The following is a 14,717-nucleotide window of genomic DNA, read 5'->3' as shown; positions in this document are numbered from 1 at the left end:
GACTTATTAGATGGGCATTTTAGGTACTTTGCATTTAGTAAGGGCATTTTGGTATTTAATATAAAAAACAGTAGCTGACATCAGCATATAAAATATATTCTTTAACGGAGACTGACGGTAGGGGGTCTGAGTCTAATTTGGTGAAAGAGAGGGGGTGTTCCTATAATATTGGCATTCTCCAGGGGGTGGCGCTGTAAATTACCCTAAAATGTATCGTTACTACATATGGTTAAGAAAATTAAGTAATTTATACAATTAAATTGAATCACATGAGGTAATGATTACAAACATTTATATTTTAAATATAAAAATTTCAATTCACTTCCCTTTAAATCTACTTGCAACTAAATGGAGCCAAAAGGAAAAGCTTCCCTTGACCGTGTGGGGAGATTCAAGTTCACCGTTCTTGAAACCCATATTGGAATTGGGAGAATGATTTCTATGGGATAGCGTCAAGACTGCCCAGACATATTTTGGGAAGGGGGGTGGGGAATAACTGCCATGCCCCTATGAAAGACGATAATGCCTATTCTATTGATGCTTATACATGTGCTCCCATTTAGCCCATGCACTGGTGCGTGCAGAGATCACACTCTGAGACTGAGAACTCTTCCCCATTGAAATTATATTATGTTGGGTTTGTCCAAAATAAAGAGTTTTCTAAGCCAAGTACCCGCCCGCCATGATTTCTTGCAAGAACATGGTAAGCCACAAAAAGTCCATTAAGATATATGTAAGCAGTCGAGGCATAGATAGAGTGGTTACATGGTCCAAGAAGTGGCACTCCAGGATGTGTTACATAGTCTTCCTCAGCAATTGAGGCATTGATAGGGTGGTAAAATAAAACTGTTCCCTTACAGTTGGGAGCCATAGTTAAAGAACTTGGATAATAGAAGATCAGTAACATTAAGCATTGATTCAAGAAATAGAGTCACAAAGTGCATGTCATGACCCACACCATAATAGGCTGATGCTTTAAGTAGAACCTCTCTTCCTACCATTGTCCCTATCTGCATTGAAGTGCAAGTCACACTAGAATTCCAAATAGAAAAACGGGGGGATAAATATAAGAAGAAAAAAGGTTTCTTTGAATATTCAGCAAATTGATAACCACCAGATTCCCAACTACACAGGTTTTCCTCATCAACCAAAATGAAGATTTAAACCCATTAAACCATCCTCAGAAGGCAAAATCAGATAAATAACCTCCATAATCAGACAAGTCGCTGCCATCAGAAAATTCATAATATCCATCATATTCATCATAGTCATCATAGTCATCATTCGACATAAGATCAACTTCAGAAAATCCAGACAGGTCATCATCATACCATTCATCAAAATCAGTACCAGCATCAAACTCATTTTCCTCACTGGGGTCGTCAGGAAGTTTTAGAGATTTGATCCTGTCTGCACATCTACTTTGCAGATCCCCTTCTAAATTGACATTGATGCACTGCCGTAGGTCAAGGTATTCAAGATGAGGACAGCCATCGAGAATGGCCCGAAGGCCATCATCTGTCAATTTGTTACGAAAAATCTGAAGGTAACGTAACTCAGGCATGTTCTCTGCAATAGCAAGTGCCACCTCATCATAGTCTTTGTATACACAAGCAAACCTACCATAGCTGTTGAGTATGAATGACTTCAATTGAGGGCAGAACTGGCCAAGGGCTTGAAGCACATTTTTGGGGAATTGACAATAGGATAGATCAAGCTCCTCTAGTAAGGGAAGCTTTTTCACTGCTTCTATCATTCCTTTGTCTGTAACATTATTGCAATGTGCAAGTCGAAGGCATCTTAGGGAGCAGCATCTGAAGACAAAGATGGAGTTAGATGATTCCATGACAGCATGTGAAAATAGTAACAACAGAATCATCATTGATACGGTTGGATCTGTACATTACTTGGATCTGATTAAGTTGTTCCATCAAGATCTCTCTCCTCAATGATTAAAAAAAAAATATATTTCCTATTCCAGATATTTCATCAACAATCAAAGAGAAAAAAGAACACTTAATTCAGAATGAGAGAATTTCAGCAACAGCAAGGTTTGGATATGTATGCAAGCGGTGGTTTAACAGGTACAATCGGGATAACCACCAAGTGTATATTGTGTAAGTGGCATCACATAGAGAAGGTACTCCATGCTCATAACCATCCTATACAATAGAAAATGCATGGTTCAGAATTACAATGTATATACATGTGGAATAGATACATTTTAATGCAGCAAGTAACAATCCATATTGCACAACTACCGCTGCCAACACCTTGGCAGGAACTGATGTAAGGTACACTTCCGCAAGCATTTCCTTGAAAGCTTCAGAAAAATTCACAGTTCTATTCTTATGTGGGGTAATGGCACGTGCAGGCCTAAACATACATGCGGTTCTGCACATGATACCAACACATGGCACTGAGCGTACAGGTGGTCCACTTATCCTAAAAGCGGCCATACAAGGCTCCGCACTTGACAATAACACATGGTGATGCGGATCCGTATTCCAAGGACTGAAATCGGATCGCTTAAGGCCCACAAAAATGACAAATATCTCAATTTAATGGTCGGGGGGCAATCTTGTAAATTCAGGAACACTCAAGCACTTAAAAGAGTAGAAAATAATTAATAGTCAAACTAGAATAGAAAATAGAAGGGGAGGGGCATTCTGAAATTACTAATAAAATCAAAACAAGAGAATAATAACTAGTGAAGGGCAATATGGTCAAACCAGGGGTTTAAAGCCCTAAACAGCCTACGACTCTTCCATCTTCTTCTCCTCCTTATTGTGAGAACCAGAAACCAGCGGAACCCAAGGGCAGCTCTTGCATTCAGACTCAATCGACCCTAAAATTCAAGAATAAGGATAGCCCATACCCATGGAACTGAACCAGCAGCAACAAATCTCGAGCTTAACTGCAGGTCGAGTCACTTACTTCTGGTACTGAAACCAGCAGTGGTTACAGGCCTTTGATACACAGCTTATTGCTATTTTAGGTATGGAAAATATATAGCAGGGGAATAGGGAAGAGGATTGGAAGATGAAGAAGATAAGAAAGGGAAGAGAGAAAAAGAATTTCAGAGGGGAAGAAAGAGGAAATCGGTACCCATGGCAACCATGGATTCTCAACCAAGTCCTAATTCTCCAAAATTCTAAAAACTGAAATTTCTCTATCGATTACATGTCCAATATAAAGGAAAAATCAAACAATTAATGGCAACTACTTGAAAGGAAACTATTCTAAAATTAGAAGCTAGCCAATTTCAAAAGAAATTGTTTCCAAAACAAAAGAAAATCAAATAAAAAAATATTTTTTTCCTAAGTCCATCGCCTAACTGCATCACATGGCACGAAAAGTACAAGGCATGTGGGCACAACAAACACAAAACCCACACCTACCAATGATTGAGCACCCGACCTCCTGGCCTTGAGACCATGTTACAACCACTTATTCCAAAAGGTCGAGTTGTCAGAAGGGCACACAATAATGTATATCAACTATTTACAATTTTAGCTGTGAAATAAAATTTGGAACACCTGAAACAAACGAATAAAAAAGATATATTTACTATAATTAGTCAAGAACCAACAGCCATGCTGATTACAATCTATGAACAAGCTTTGCTTTTCATCCCTCTATTCATATTTTTAAGGTTCATACCCAAGGGACACCATAGTCCATCTTGCATAAAAACCCAGCCATGTGGAAGTAATTCAGCACTCACCAGATTCAACACACAGCCCCAATAAATTTAGGGAGGGTGGGGGACCCTCTTACTCTGTATCGTAGAGATTGGCACCGATAGAAAAAGTCATAAGGTCATACCCAGTGCACAAGGCTCTTGCTACAGAAAAGTTCATAAGGTCATACCCGGTGCACAAGGCTCTTGCTACAGAAAGGTCTAGGAGGGGCATTGTGTACGCAACCTTACCCCCTACTTCGTAGGAGAAGGTGTTTCCAAGTTTTGAACCTGTGACCAACATGTTGCAATAGTACAACTTAACCATTGCACCACAGACCGCATAACTGTTGGCACCAATATAGGACCCCCCCCCCAAAAAAAAAAAAAGAATCTAGTGAATTTTCATGCAAGACCCACTAGGAAACATATACTGCAATTGACATTTGACCCCACTAATCTCTAGCGTAAGGATATCATGCTAGGCAGTTGACATAGTTAACATGTTGGGTTTTTCAAGTGTGAAGTCACTCAACAATCTCCATATAATATATTCCAAAGTTATAGCATTCTTTCTTCGACTTCCAGTTTGGTGTTAGAAATGAATACAGTCAAATTTATTTTACTATAAAATTAATAATGGAGAACCTTAGGGAAGAAAGGGGAAATCAGAGTAGAGAGGGGGAAAGGGGAATCACACACTTCACTAGTGCACAAACTCAACATCATAATTCAATAATCAAAATCACTCTAAGTCTTCAATCAATTACAGCCAATCTATAGGAAAATAGGAACATGAAATTAGAAACTTAACTGAAATGAAAACTAGCCTAAACTAGAAAACAACCATAAGAGGAAACCAATGCAAGGAAATAAATCCTAACTCCTACATTCAAATCTGGAAAGTAAAAGCATGAAATAAAATACTAAGTAAACTACTAATTTTATTTCCAACCCTTGTTGGACCAAAACCCTGGGCTGGACCAGTTCTTCTTGGCTCTTGGCTTCCAAAGCCGGTCATGCTGGTCCAACCAGGTAAGGGCAGCCATATCTGCATCAACTAATTTACAGAGTCAGTCCGTCAACTTCAGATGGGGTTAACTTTATTTATTTCTTTGCTTTGCTTTAGATTCGAGTCAATTGCAAAGAGTTCAGTTGTCAACAACTAGAGTCATGCAGAAAGCTTCTGATAGATTTTTCAGTCATGTAAGAAGCTTGTCACTGATATTTTCTCCCAAATCAATGAAGATTTGTTAGTCATTTGGTGTTGGTCTGGTGTTTCCTCCAAATCTCATACAATTGTTTTCAAGTCTCCATGGGTGGGGCTCTGAAGTTCTACTGCTATGAAGCTAATAAACCTATCTACACCTTCTCAAAATCTCCATCCTTTTTTTTTTATTTGTCAATTCTCCTTACCCATGTCCAACCCTAGACCTGTAACATAGCCCAACACTAGGAATTTGCAGTCACTACCTCTGACCAATATCCCATCCTATACCAATAAATCACAAACCAGCCTTTAGATATCAGATTATCAATTGAATTTTGTCTGGAATACAAATGGACTAGCCCTAAACTATGCACCAGCTCCCTATTACTTCAAACCCTAAAATTCCCATTGTCAATGTTCATCCTCTGCCACATCCCAGTTCCCAAAAAATGGAAACCTGATTCTCAAGTTTTGGAAACTTCTAATGTAGATTATAGAAAAATCTATAAACATGCTCTAGAATGAACCAATCGAATACTTCTCTTGAGACATCCTGCATTACTTTAAGGCTTCCAACCAATAACAAAATTCAAAGAAAAATCCAAAGCAGACTTTTACTATGAACAAAATCAAAATAAATCTATTCCAGGCTGAAGATATACTATTTCTCTCCACGTGTTCAATATACAGGTTCTCTCAAATGATCCTTCCATTTCAATGAACACTTAAAGCAGTTAATTGACACTCCATAGTTGCACTAAAGTTCCATAGAAATATATTGAAAGTCAATAAGAAAATATATACATCATCATTATGATGCAATCTGCCAGCATATCTGATGTCTCACAATTTCCCACCTCCGTGACTAATTCATAGAGTGTGATCTTTCTTATCAGGCAGAGCACAAATTGTACTGACTGAACCAAATTAATGTCTCAACAGTGTCTTCTTCCACAAAAGTAACTAAGACATTGTGTACTCAGGAAGAAATTGATCTAGCAGGGGTGTCAGATGATCGTTTTGATAGAGAGGCCGATGCCAAATCTGCTTTCCTCAAAGCTTCCAAGCAAAATTGTGGTCTGAAAAATCTAGACAAAAGTGGATAAAAGAGGAAGACTGCAACTCCAAATATTTTCATCTATCAGTGAAGATGAGACGTTATCGTAATCAGATTTGAGCCTTAACAAAAGAAGACGGATCCTGGGTCTCTGATCAACCATCTCTCTCCAACTATATTTCTGATTTCTATAAGTCCTTCCATGGTGCTTCTCCGGTCACTCTTCACTGGGATCTCCTTGAATGCATCCCCCACGAGCTGAATGACATTGACAATAGCTTTCATGAGGCTGTTCCAAACCATGAAGAAATTAAGACTGCGGTTTGAGATTTGGACCTTGATAGCTCCCCTAGACCAGATGGCTACTCAGGTAAATTTTTTAGACGAGCTTGGGATGTTATTGCTTTAGATTTTTGCAGGGCTATCTCTTAATTTTTCAGAGTGGGTTGGCTTCCCAAGGGGGTAAATAACTGCTTCGTTTCTTTAATCCCCAAAATCTTGCGAGCCTCCTCCCTTGATAAATTCCGTCCTATCTGCATGGGGAATTTTTATTGTAAAGTCCTCTCTAAGATTCTAGCCTCCAGGGTGAGTCATTTTCTTCCCTGCCTTATTTTTTAGGAACAGGGTGCATTCCAAAAAGGAAAAGTTATTTCCACCAACATAAGTCTAGCCTCTGAGTTAGCTAACCTGATGCACTCTACTGTGAGAGGTAGCGGTATGGGTCTCAAGCTTGACGTTCAGAAAGCTTTTGACTTTGTTTCATGGGATTTTCTTTATGTTACATTGCGTAAATTTGGTTTTTTCTGAGAAGTGGATTTCCTAGATTAATGAAATTCTTTCCACCTCAAGAATCTCTATTCTTGTGAATGGAGGTCCTATGGGATTTTTTGGAGCTAGTCATGGCCTTCGTCAAGGTGATCCGATCTCTTCGATTCTGTTTCTTCTGGCAAAGGAGGTATTGTGTAGAGGTCTGAAAAATCAGACTGAGAAGGGTAATTAAAATCCCTCCCGGGTCCTAGAGGTGCTCTAACCTCAACCCACCTTTTATTTGCTGATGATATCTTTGTGTTTATGAATGCTTCTGCGAAATATGTTCCACACTTACAGAATTTCCTTCTCAGATATCAGGATTTCTCTAGTCAACACATTAACCTGAATAAAAGTACAATTTTCTTTGGAAAAGTGGCGCCTCACAGGAAATAATTCATCTCAAAGACCTTGGGAATTCCTCCACTCGTCTTCCAACAAAATATCTGGGCGTTGAAATTTTCAAGGGAAGAGTATCCAAAAATCACATTCTCCCCTTGATGGATAAAATCAAATCCAAACTAGCAGGTTGGAAGGGAAATTTGCTATCTCTTGCTGGTCGAGTGGAGCTCGTCAGATCAATGATCTCTAGCATTCCTATCCATAACTTCGCAATTTATTAGTGGCCCCAATATTCCATCAAAATTGTGGAGCGGTGGATGAGAAACCTTATTTGGTCAGGTGATATGGACAAGCAGAAGAAGGTGACAGTTAAATGGAAGACTGTGTGCAAGCCTAAGCATGAAGGTGGTCTAGGTATCAGGAATCTAAGAGATGTTAACAAGGCTTGTCTCTGCAAGCTGGCATAGCAGATTAAGCATGAGGGGCATAGCAGATTAAGCATGAGGACTCAATTATGAGTAATTTTTTCAGGTGCAAATTTGTCAATAAAGATGGCTCTCTCCGCACAAGTTATAAATCTTCTTCAGTTCTTCCAGATCTGAAAAAGGTTTGGTCTTTTGTTTCTGAGATAGAAGTCTGGACGGTGGGAAATGGTTCCAAATCAACTTTTGGCTTGACAAATGGATTGAAGGGAAATCTATTGTTGAAGACTCTAATCTAGATAAGAGTTGGTTCGACTGTCTGGACATGAAGGTCTCTGATTTTATCTACAACAACAGTTGGTGCCTTCCCTCTGTGAATTCGATTTTCCTCAAGGAAATCTTTGAGAAAGCCAAGAGAGTTCATATTTCTGATAAGGGGGATATTTGCCACTTGCGTCTCTCTTCCTCAAGGGCCTTTTGTACAAAATCTGCTTGGGAAGAAATCAGAAGAAAACTCACACGGGTATCCTGGTATTCCCTTTTATGGCAATAAAAAATTCAGCCTAGTCAAGCTGTTTTTGGTTGGAGGCTAATCCATAAACGCCATCCTACAGACGATGTGATTAGCAAAAGAGGTATTCTATTGGCTTCTAGATGTGAATTATGCAGCTCTATAGAAGAATCACTGGATCTGTTCTTACATTGCTCCTACTCCAATTTTCTGTGGTGTCAATTCTGTGATTATTTCAGTCTTCAATTGCCTGCTTTTTCTAGAATTGATGACCTTTTCTCTTGGTGGAAGGAAAAGTATAAGAGACTCACTTTCAAGGAAGTCTGGATTTGAGGAATTGTTCTAATTCCCTATTATATATGGAGGGAGAGAAACTCAAGCCGGCATGAAGGTACCCCCATCCTCTCTTCGCAATGCCTTGCTACTATTAAAGGTGAGATAAAGGCTCTTTCTCTAGTCCTATCGGGCAAATTGTTATCATTTTCGGATTTGCTATGCGCAAGGAGGATTGGGATCCCTCGAGTTTAGTGTAATAGAGGTGATCCTATAGAAATTTTTTGGTGTGCCCCTCCCTTAGGATGGCTCAAACTTAACTCAGATGGTTGTTCCTTAGGGAACCAGGAAAGGCGGGTATAGGTAGTGTTCTTAGAAATGATAAGGCGGAGATCATCTCAAGTTTCAGAAGTCCTATTGGCATTCAGACAAATTTTGAAGCTGAACTCTGCACAGTTATCTCTGGTATTGAGCACACCAAAGCTCACAGGGTTCAGGGTCTTAGGATTGAATGTGATTCAATTGCGGTGGTGACTCTTCTTGCTCGTGGTTTGATTCCCTGGTTTATTTTTCAAAGGTGGAGAAACCTTTCTTCTTTCCTAAAGGCGATGGAGTGGAAGGTTACTCATTGTTTTCGTGAAGCCAACCCAGTCGTTGATTTCCTTGCAAAATCAGCTGCTGTCCAAGACTCCTTAGAGCCTGTGTCCAATTGGCCTGCTTTAATTCAGATGGAGATTGAGAGGGATGCTCTCACCCTCCCTTGTTATAGATTTCCGTAGTTTTTCTCCTATTCTCTGTGTAGGCTGAGTTCCCTTTGAGCCTCCTCACTGCTGATGGCAATGCCGATGGTGGGTTGGGAGCTCAAGGTTCTCTTCCTAGTTTGTGTTCCAGCTTGAGGGCGTTGTAATTATCTTCTCATTTTTTTATGCTTAATAAATTCTCTGATTTCTAGTGAAAAAAAAAAAAAAAAAAGACATTGTGTAATGAATTCTATAAAAACTACTTTGGTTTCACGTTGGATTTGAAATAATTGCACATACGCTTGAGATCCTACATTTGACCTAAAATTAATTTTTCAAATTAGGGTCGGTATGGAACTTTGATTCCATGAAAATAAATCATCTTCACTTTTCATTTTCAGATTTCTGACTTAGTTTTCAAATATGAAACTTGTGGGATGATTAATTTCTATGAGGGTTGCCGAATTCCCCACCATATTGGTTGGGAAATTTAACAAATTAAGGTATCGAGTGATCTAAAACACTGTACTTGTAACCTACCAATAAACTGATTACTGAACCACAAAATATTTGATCTAATGAAATAAAAGGGGATCTTTAGCAGGGGAAAAAAATTCGAAAACGAAACCCATCACCACAAAAAGAGAAAAGAACATAAACACATAAGAGAGGGTTACGAGAGCTTTACCTATCAGTGATATACTTCAAAAACTCATCAGTGCAAACATGTTCGATAGAGAACTCAATCAACTGCCCACAACTCCTGTCCACGGCATGCCTCACCACTTCCTCAAAATCAACTTCATATGGCGCTAAATCCCAATGATCTCTAAAATCTATTAATCGCCAGAGTTGAGGCTCTTTGGAGAGCTTTCTCCACGAAGAACACACGCTTTGAGCTCTGACGAGGACTTCAACGGGACCCAACTTCATAAATATCAGAAGCATAACATCCTGAGGCAAATCAAGCCAGTTCCTCATCTCTTCGGATCTAATTTGATCTACAGACTCCATGGTTGCATAACAATTCCAAGAGTTCACAAATTTCGATCAAAAGACGAGAAGAAAAAAATGAAATCAAACTTCTAGGGTTCAAACAGATTCTTCTCGACAGGAAATCAACGATTCTACGAACACAGAAATGGAAATTCTAAAAGCCCAAAACCAATTACCAATTGGCAGTCAACTAGTTAAGCCTATTTCTGGGTTTCAGATAGCTGTGGCTGATGGTTGTGTGGCACGCAGGCCTTCCAAATTAATGAGAGAGAGTAGCGTAGGGAATGGGGGTTGTCAATGGGCCGGGCTGGGCTTCATTTTTAAAAATCTCAGTCCAACCCTAAGGTTTTTTGACTCAACCCAAGCCCTGTCCAGCCTTATGTCGGGTTGGGATATCTCAGCCTAGGCTCAACTCTGTCAGCTTTAGCCCTATCCAGCTCAGTCCTAATCGATCTTGATTGTGTCGGGCTTAACTCAATACAGTTCAGTCCAATGCTATTGGTTACTTGGCTACTTGATCTTGATATATTGCAGAAGCTAAGACCAAAGTTTTTGTGTGTATATATACATATTGTAGAAAACGAAAGACTTTTTACAGACATTTTTCTGTAAGTACCCATTTATAATTATTAATATACTTATATTACTATATACTTAATAAACAGGGTTAGGGTTGGGTTGAAACCTCAATTGGGCATCAGGCATGAAATTCTCAACCCTAGTTTACCCTACAGGTTGAACCTCATCCTAGGTCCTGTTCTGGCATAGGGTGGGTTTGAGCTGATCGGGTTTTTTTGACACCGTAGTAGGGATCCTCTCTAATCGGTTTATTTGTTTTCGATTTTTTGTTTTTTTGCTTTTTCTTCTTTTTTTTTTTTTTTCTATGAGGTTCATAATCGGTTTAATTCATTCTTTAAAAAAATTATTTGTTTGTTCTATTTTATTTGGTTTATTAGCTCTCAAAATGACTAATTATTGATTTAGGTTTCAATTGAAACGATTTGATTGTAAATGCTTTTGATTTGAAATAACATCCTAAAATATGGGCAAAACCCAAATGTCGGATGTATGCAATTGATAGGCCACACAATCGCGGATGAAAAATTCTTACAAGTAACAAACCTACGAGAATACAACAAAGATTTAAAAAGCAAATAAAGGGGGAGAGATTAGCAATCTGACTGAACTTACAGAGCTTGTTATTTTCCCGATAAAATTTCCCAACTTCACCATAAACATAAAGAACTCCATAAGGGGCTGAAACTTAACACCTGTCTTGAGGACTTGGTGGGAAGGTTGGGGGCCTGCTTGTCGGAAAACTTAGGGACACCATTTGAATTGGGCTTAGGTTATTGTGGTACACGGAAGACCAGAGAGAGCTGTTGTAATGGGCCGGGCTTGGGCTTATCCATTCCAGTCCAATAACCAAAGTGGGATAAGAATCAATTAACCTAAACAATGGGCCACAATAATTATCTAATTTTTGGGAAAAGGCTGGGGCTCTTCATATGTATTATTTTCATCGAGTCTAAAAAATAGGGAAACAATTATTTTAAAAAATAATGTGAGAAGGTGCAGAGTACCTTGTTTGATCAGATAACTCTTTTTCTCAATTTTTATAAGGGTAAGAGATCGTTACCTAATCGTGCGGCTTCTCAACCAGAATAAGGGCTAAGGAGAATACACATAATAGCATCAACATGAAAAACTTTTTATATACCACAAAAGTTGGGAGATGAGACCTAAAATTAACACGACTAAATAAAGAGTGTGAGGAAACTGATGGAAGGATAACCCACTTGGGATTCTGTGCGAAATGCTCTTTGTTTAAACCTCCACTTTCAACTTCCAAACATTATTATAGAAAGTGACAATCTTCATGTTATCAACCTTCTTCATAGAAGCTCAACATGCAGCTTGCCATGGAGGACTAAGTCTATCATTTTTTATTGCCAGCAGCTTGCTCAACTCATTCCCAAGGTTTTTTTCCGGCACTCTTTTCGGGAACCTAATGCCGTAGCTGATTCTTTAGCTACTATTGCTGCTCGATCCCTATCCCAATCCCCTTTTCATGTTGTACTTCTCTTCTTTCTATTAGCCATTTGTTGCTTGTAGACTTAGGGGGGAAATTTTTTCCCTTTAGTAAATTGTGTTAAAAAATAAATAAATTCCCAATTGACATGTTGATATGGGCTGGTGGGCTATTAATGAGATAAATGAAATTTTTTTTTCTCATCTTATGTCAGTGTGGGACTAATGGGAATGTCCAATCATTCGATATTAGGTGGAATGGTTATTTTGCTGTCCACACACACCCTAAGGGGGCGTTTGGTTCGATTTATCCATCGGACCAGATCCCAGGGAATCAGTTTCCCATTAAATTTAAACCGTTTGGTTCATTTTTGTGAAAAACCGATTCGAAGTCGTGGTGGCCAGTAGAATCAGGGATTTCAACTAAAGTCCATGACTCATCCGGATTAACCTCAATAGGTTAATCCGGAATCGAGTCACGGTTTATTGGGTTGGTATAAAAGACATGGATTCACATTGAGTTCATTATCCACGGTTTCCTGCGATTCTGACGGTGAAGCTCGACCGAAGTTCTCCCTGAAACAAAGCGACGGAGGTGAGAAACGGGTAAATCGTCCTCTTCCTCTTCTTCTTCTTCTTCTTCTTCTTCTTCTTCTTCTTCCTCTGCTTTCTCGTCTTCGTCTTCTTCAGCTCATCTTCTTCTTCTTCCTCGTCTTCTTCTTCTTCCTCTTCCTCTTCGTATTCGTCTTCGTCTTCGTTTTCTTCTTCTTCTTCTTCTTCTTCTTATTTTTCTTCTTTCTTCCTTCTCTTTTTCTTCTTCTTTTTTTGTGTTTAGGGTTTCTCACATTTACCCTCTGTCCATGACAGATGCTCGCATCTGAGAAGAACACCTAAAACCGAGTTGATTGAAGGTGAGATTTCCCCTCTTCTTTGTATTCTTGGCCTACATTTGTGTTTTATTAAGATTATTGAAGTTCGGTTTCTATTTTTTAGGTTGTAAACTTCATATCTAGGGTTTACCCTATTTCCAAATCAGACGATCGACTCCAAGGTTTGAAGAACTAGAATCGAAGCTTGATTTAAGGTTAGATTTCGATTCTTATGTGATTTTTTTCTTCTTCGTATGCGTGTTCTTACTATAATGGAAATTCGGTTTCCATTTTTTCTTCTTCTTCTTCTTCTTCTTCTTCTTCTTCTTCTTCTTCTTCTTCTATGGTGAAACAGTCTATGATGATTCATCAGTTTCTTCGTCCATGCTTGTTCTTGATCCTGATCTCTTTGTATGTTTCCTACTCTTCATTTCTGTCTCTTGAGAAGCATATTTGAAGGATCAGATATTTCTTTAAAGGAGGTTCATAATGGAACCATCGATTCAGAGTCTCATAAAGGAGAGGAAATACCCCTTTGTGTTATGGTTTTCCATACTGTGCCAGTGGATGCTTTTTTTCCTCTATGTTACTACTTTTTTGTTCTCCCTCTTTCTTTGTTATGTTCAGTGTTAGTTCCAGCAGAGTTGGAAATTAGCTATGCATATTTCAAATTATGTCAAGTGTATATTTGTTATGTGTTAATTTCAAGTATTCGTTTCTTCTTCTTCTCTGTTGTTAAATTCAACTATCTGTTTGGTGAAAAATGAGGTGATCAGTCACCAAGGAGATGTTCCAATATCTCCATATACAACTCCTATGCTTTGGAAGGCAAGCTTCATCACAGCAGCTATGGACAGTGCCTGTTAAAACAAAATAAGAAGATGTTAAAGAGAGAGAGAACCCACTTCAGAAATCCCAAAAAAAAGAAAGAAAAAAAGTTCAAACCTTGGTTGTCTTGGTCGCCATTCCAGAGATATGAGAGGCCTCTTGATCAAGTGAGTCAAGCCTAACAAGTTTTTTCTGATTCTGCTTCTGGTTGTGGACCTCCATCTCCACCTTCTCTAAGCAATCTCTTTCTCCATCGTCTTCAACATCTTCTTTACATTTAGTTCCCACTCCAACTGCAACATTCATTTCTTCATTCCCTTTCATCATCATCTCAACAATATTTAGAACCAAATTAAGAAGCATGAAAACTAGGATTATTCAAGATGAAATGAGTCAACAGGCATTCACCAAAGCAAGAGAACAAAGAAACAAGTTGCTCAGCAAAAAACAAAATATGTAATCGGGTCATGCCGTCTAGAATAATAGTTGTAATCTAGATCTAATTAGAAAGGAAAGGTGAGGGGGGGATGAAGAGAGACAAAAAATCATCCAGAAAAGGGACCTTCTGTGACATCTAAGAAGCATAGAACGTAGCCTCAGCCAGAGGATAACATCTAAGAAGCATAGAATATCTAGCTACCACATTTTATGCACTCTTGCTTTTAATCAAGAGTCGGTTACTTCATCCAACAAGAAACAAGAATATAGACCACTTTTCCAAACAGAGGAAGAATCTAATGAAATGGCAGTCATGGATGACAAAGGGATAGGTTAGAATGTAGGACCAATCACATGAAAACCTAACACCAGCCCAGCCCACAAACAAGGCAGAAGGGACAGAAAAGAACTCGTATCATGTTAAATGTGGCATGAAACAATGTACTGAAATCCCAATCACAAGTGATAATTTGCAGAGATTCTTTATTTTTTGAAAAGGGCCGGGGGTTGG

At 38.8% G+C, this 14,717-nt stretch overlaps 2 protein-coding genes across 2 annotated transcripts; both read right to left on the bottom strand.

Annotated features, from left to right (window-relative positions):
• Nucleotides 1–887: 887 nt before the first annotated feature.
• On the bottom strand, nt 888–10,288 carry LOC122085696 (F-box protein SKIP19-like). Its single transcript, XM_042654206.1, has 2 exons — nt 9,733–10,288; nt 888–1,814 (listed from the first exon to the last, which is right to left on the bottom strand). The coding sequence occupies exons 1-2, from the start codon at nt 10,056–10,058 to the stop codon at nt 1,181–1,183; spliced, it is 960 nt and encodes a 319-aa protein (XP_042510140.1). The 5' UTR covers nt 10,059–10,288; the 3' UTR covers nt 888–1,180.
• Nucleotides 10,289–13,560: 3,272 nt separating this feature from the next.
• LOC122085575 (putative potassium transporter 12) lies at nt 13,561–14,099 on the bottom strand. The gene is made up of 2 exons (XM_042654054.1): nt 13,886–14,099; nt 13,561–13,800 (listed from the first exon to the last, which is right to left on the bottom strand). Exons 1-2 carry the CDS (start codon nt 14,096–14,098, stop codon nt 13,717–13,719), a joined length of 297 nt encoding a protein of 98 aa, XP_042509988.1. The 5' UTR covers nt 14,099; the 3' UTR covers nt 13,561–13,716.
• Nucleotides 14,100–14,717: the final 618 nt, after the last annotated feature.

Source organism: Macadamia integrifolia, chromosome 8 (assembly GCF_013358625.1).
Source record: "Macadamia integrifolia cultivar HAES 741 chromosome 8, SCU_Mint_v3, whole genome shotgun sequence".
NCBI classification, from domain to species: domain Eukaryota; kingdom Viridiplantae; phylum Streptophyta; class Magnoliopsida; order Proteales; family Proteaceae; genus Macadamia; species Macadamia integrifolia.
Note: the sequence above shows the minus strand (reverse complement) of the source record. Positions and strands in the feature narration are given on the sequence as shown.

What these genes read in the sequence shown, in the direction of transcription:
- LOC122085575 (XM_042654054.1), bottom strand. Translation starts at nt 14,098, where the DNA reads ATGATGATGAAAGGGAATGAAGAAATGAATGTTGCAGTTGGAGTGGGA. An exon ending in TGGCGACCAAGACAACCAAG is followed by an intron (nt 13,801 to 13,885) that starts GTTTGAACTTTT and finishes TTGTTTTAACAG; the next exon opens with GCACTGTCCATAGCTGCTGT.
- LOC122085696 (XM_042654206.1), bottom strand. Translation starts at nt 10,058, where the DNA reads ATGGAGTCTGTAGATCAAATTAGATCCGAAGAGATGAGGAACTGGCTT. An exon ending in TTGAAGTATATCACTGATAG is followed by an intron (nt 1,815 to 9,732) that starts GTAAAGCTCTCG and finishes CTTTGTCTTCAG; the next exon opens with ATGCTGCTCCCTAAGATGCC.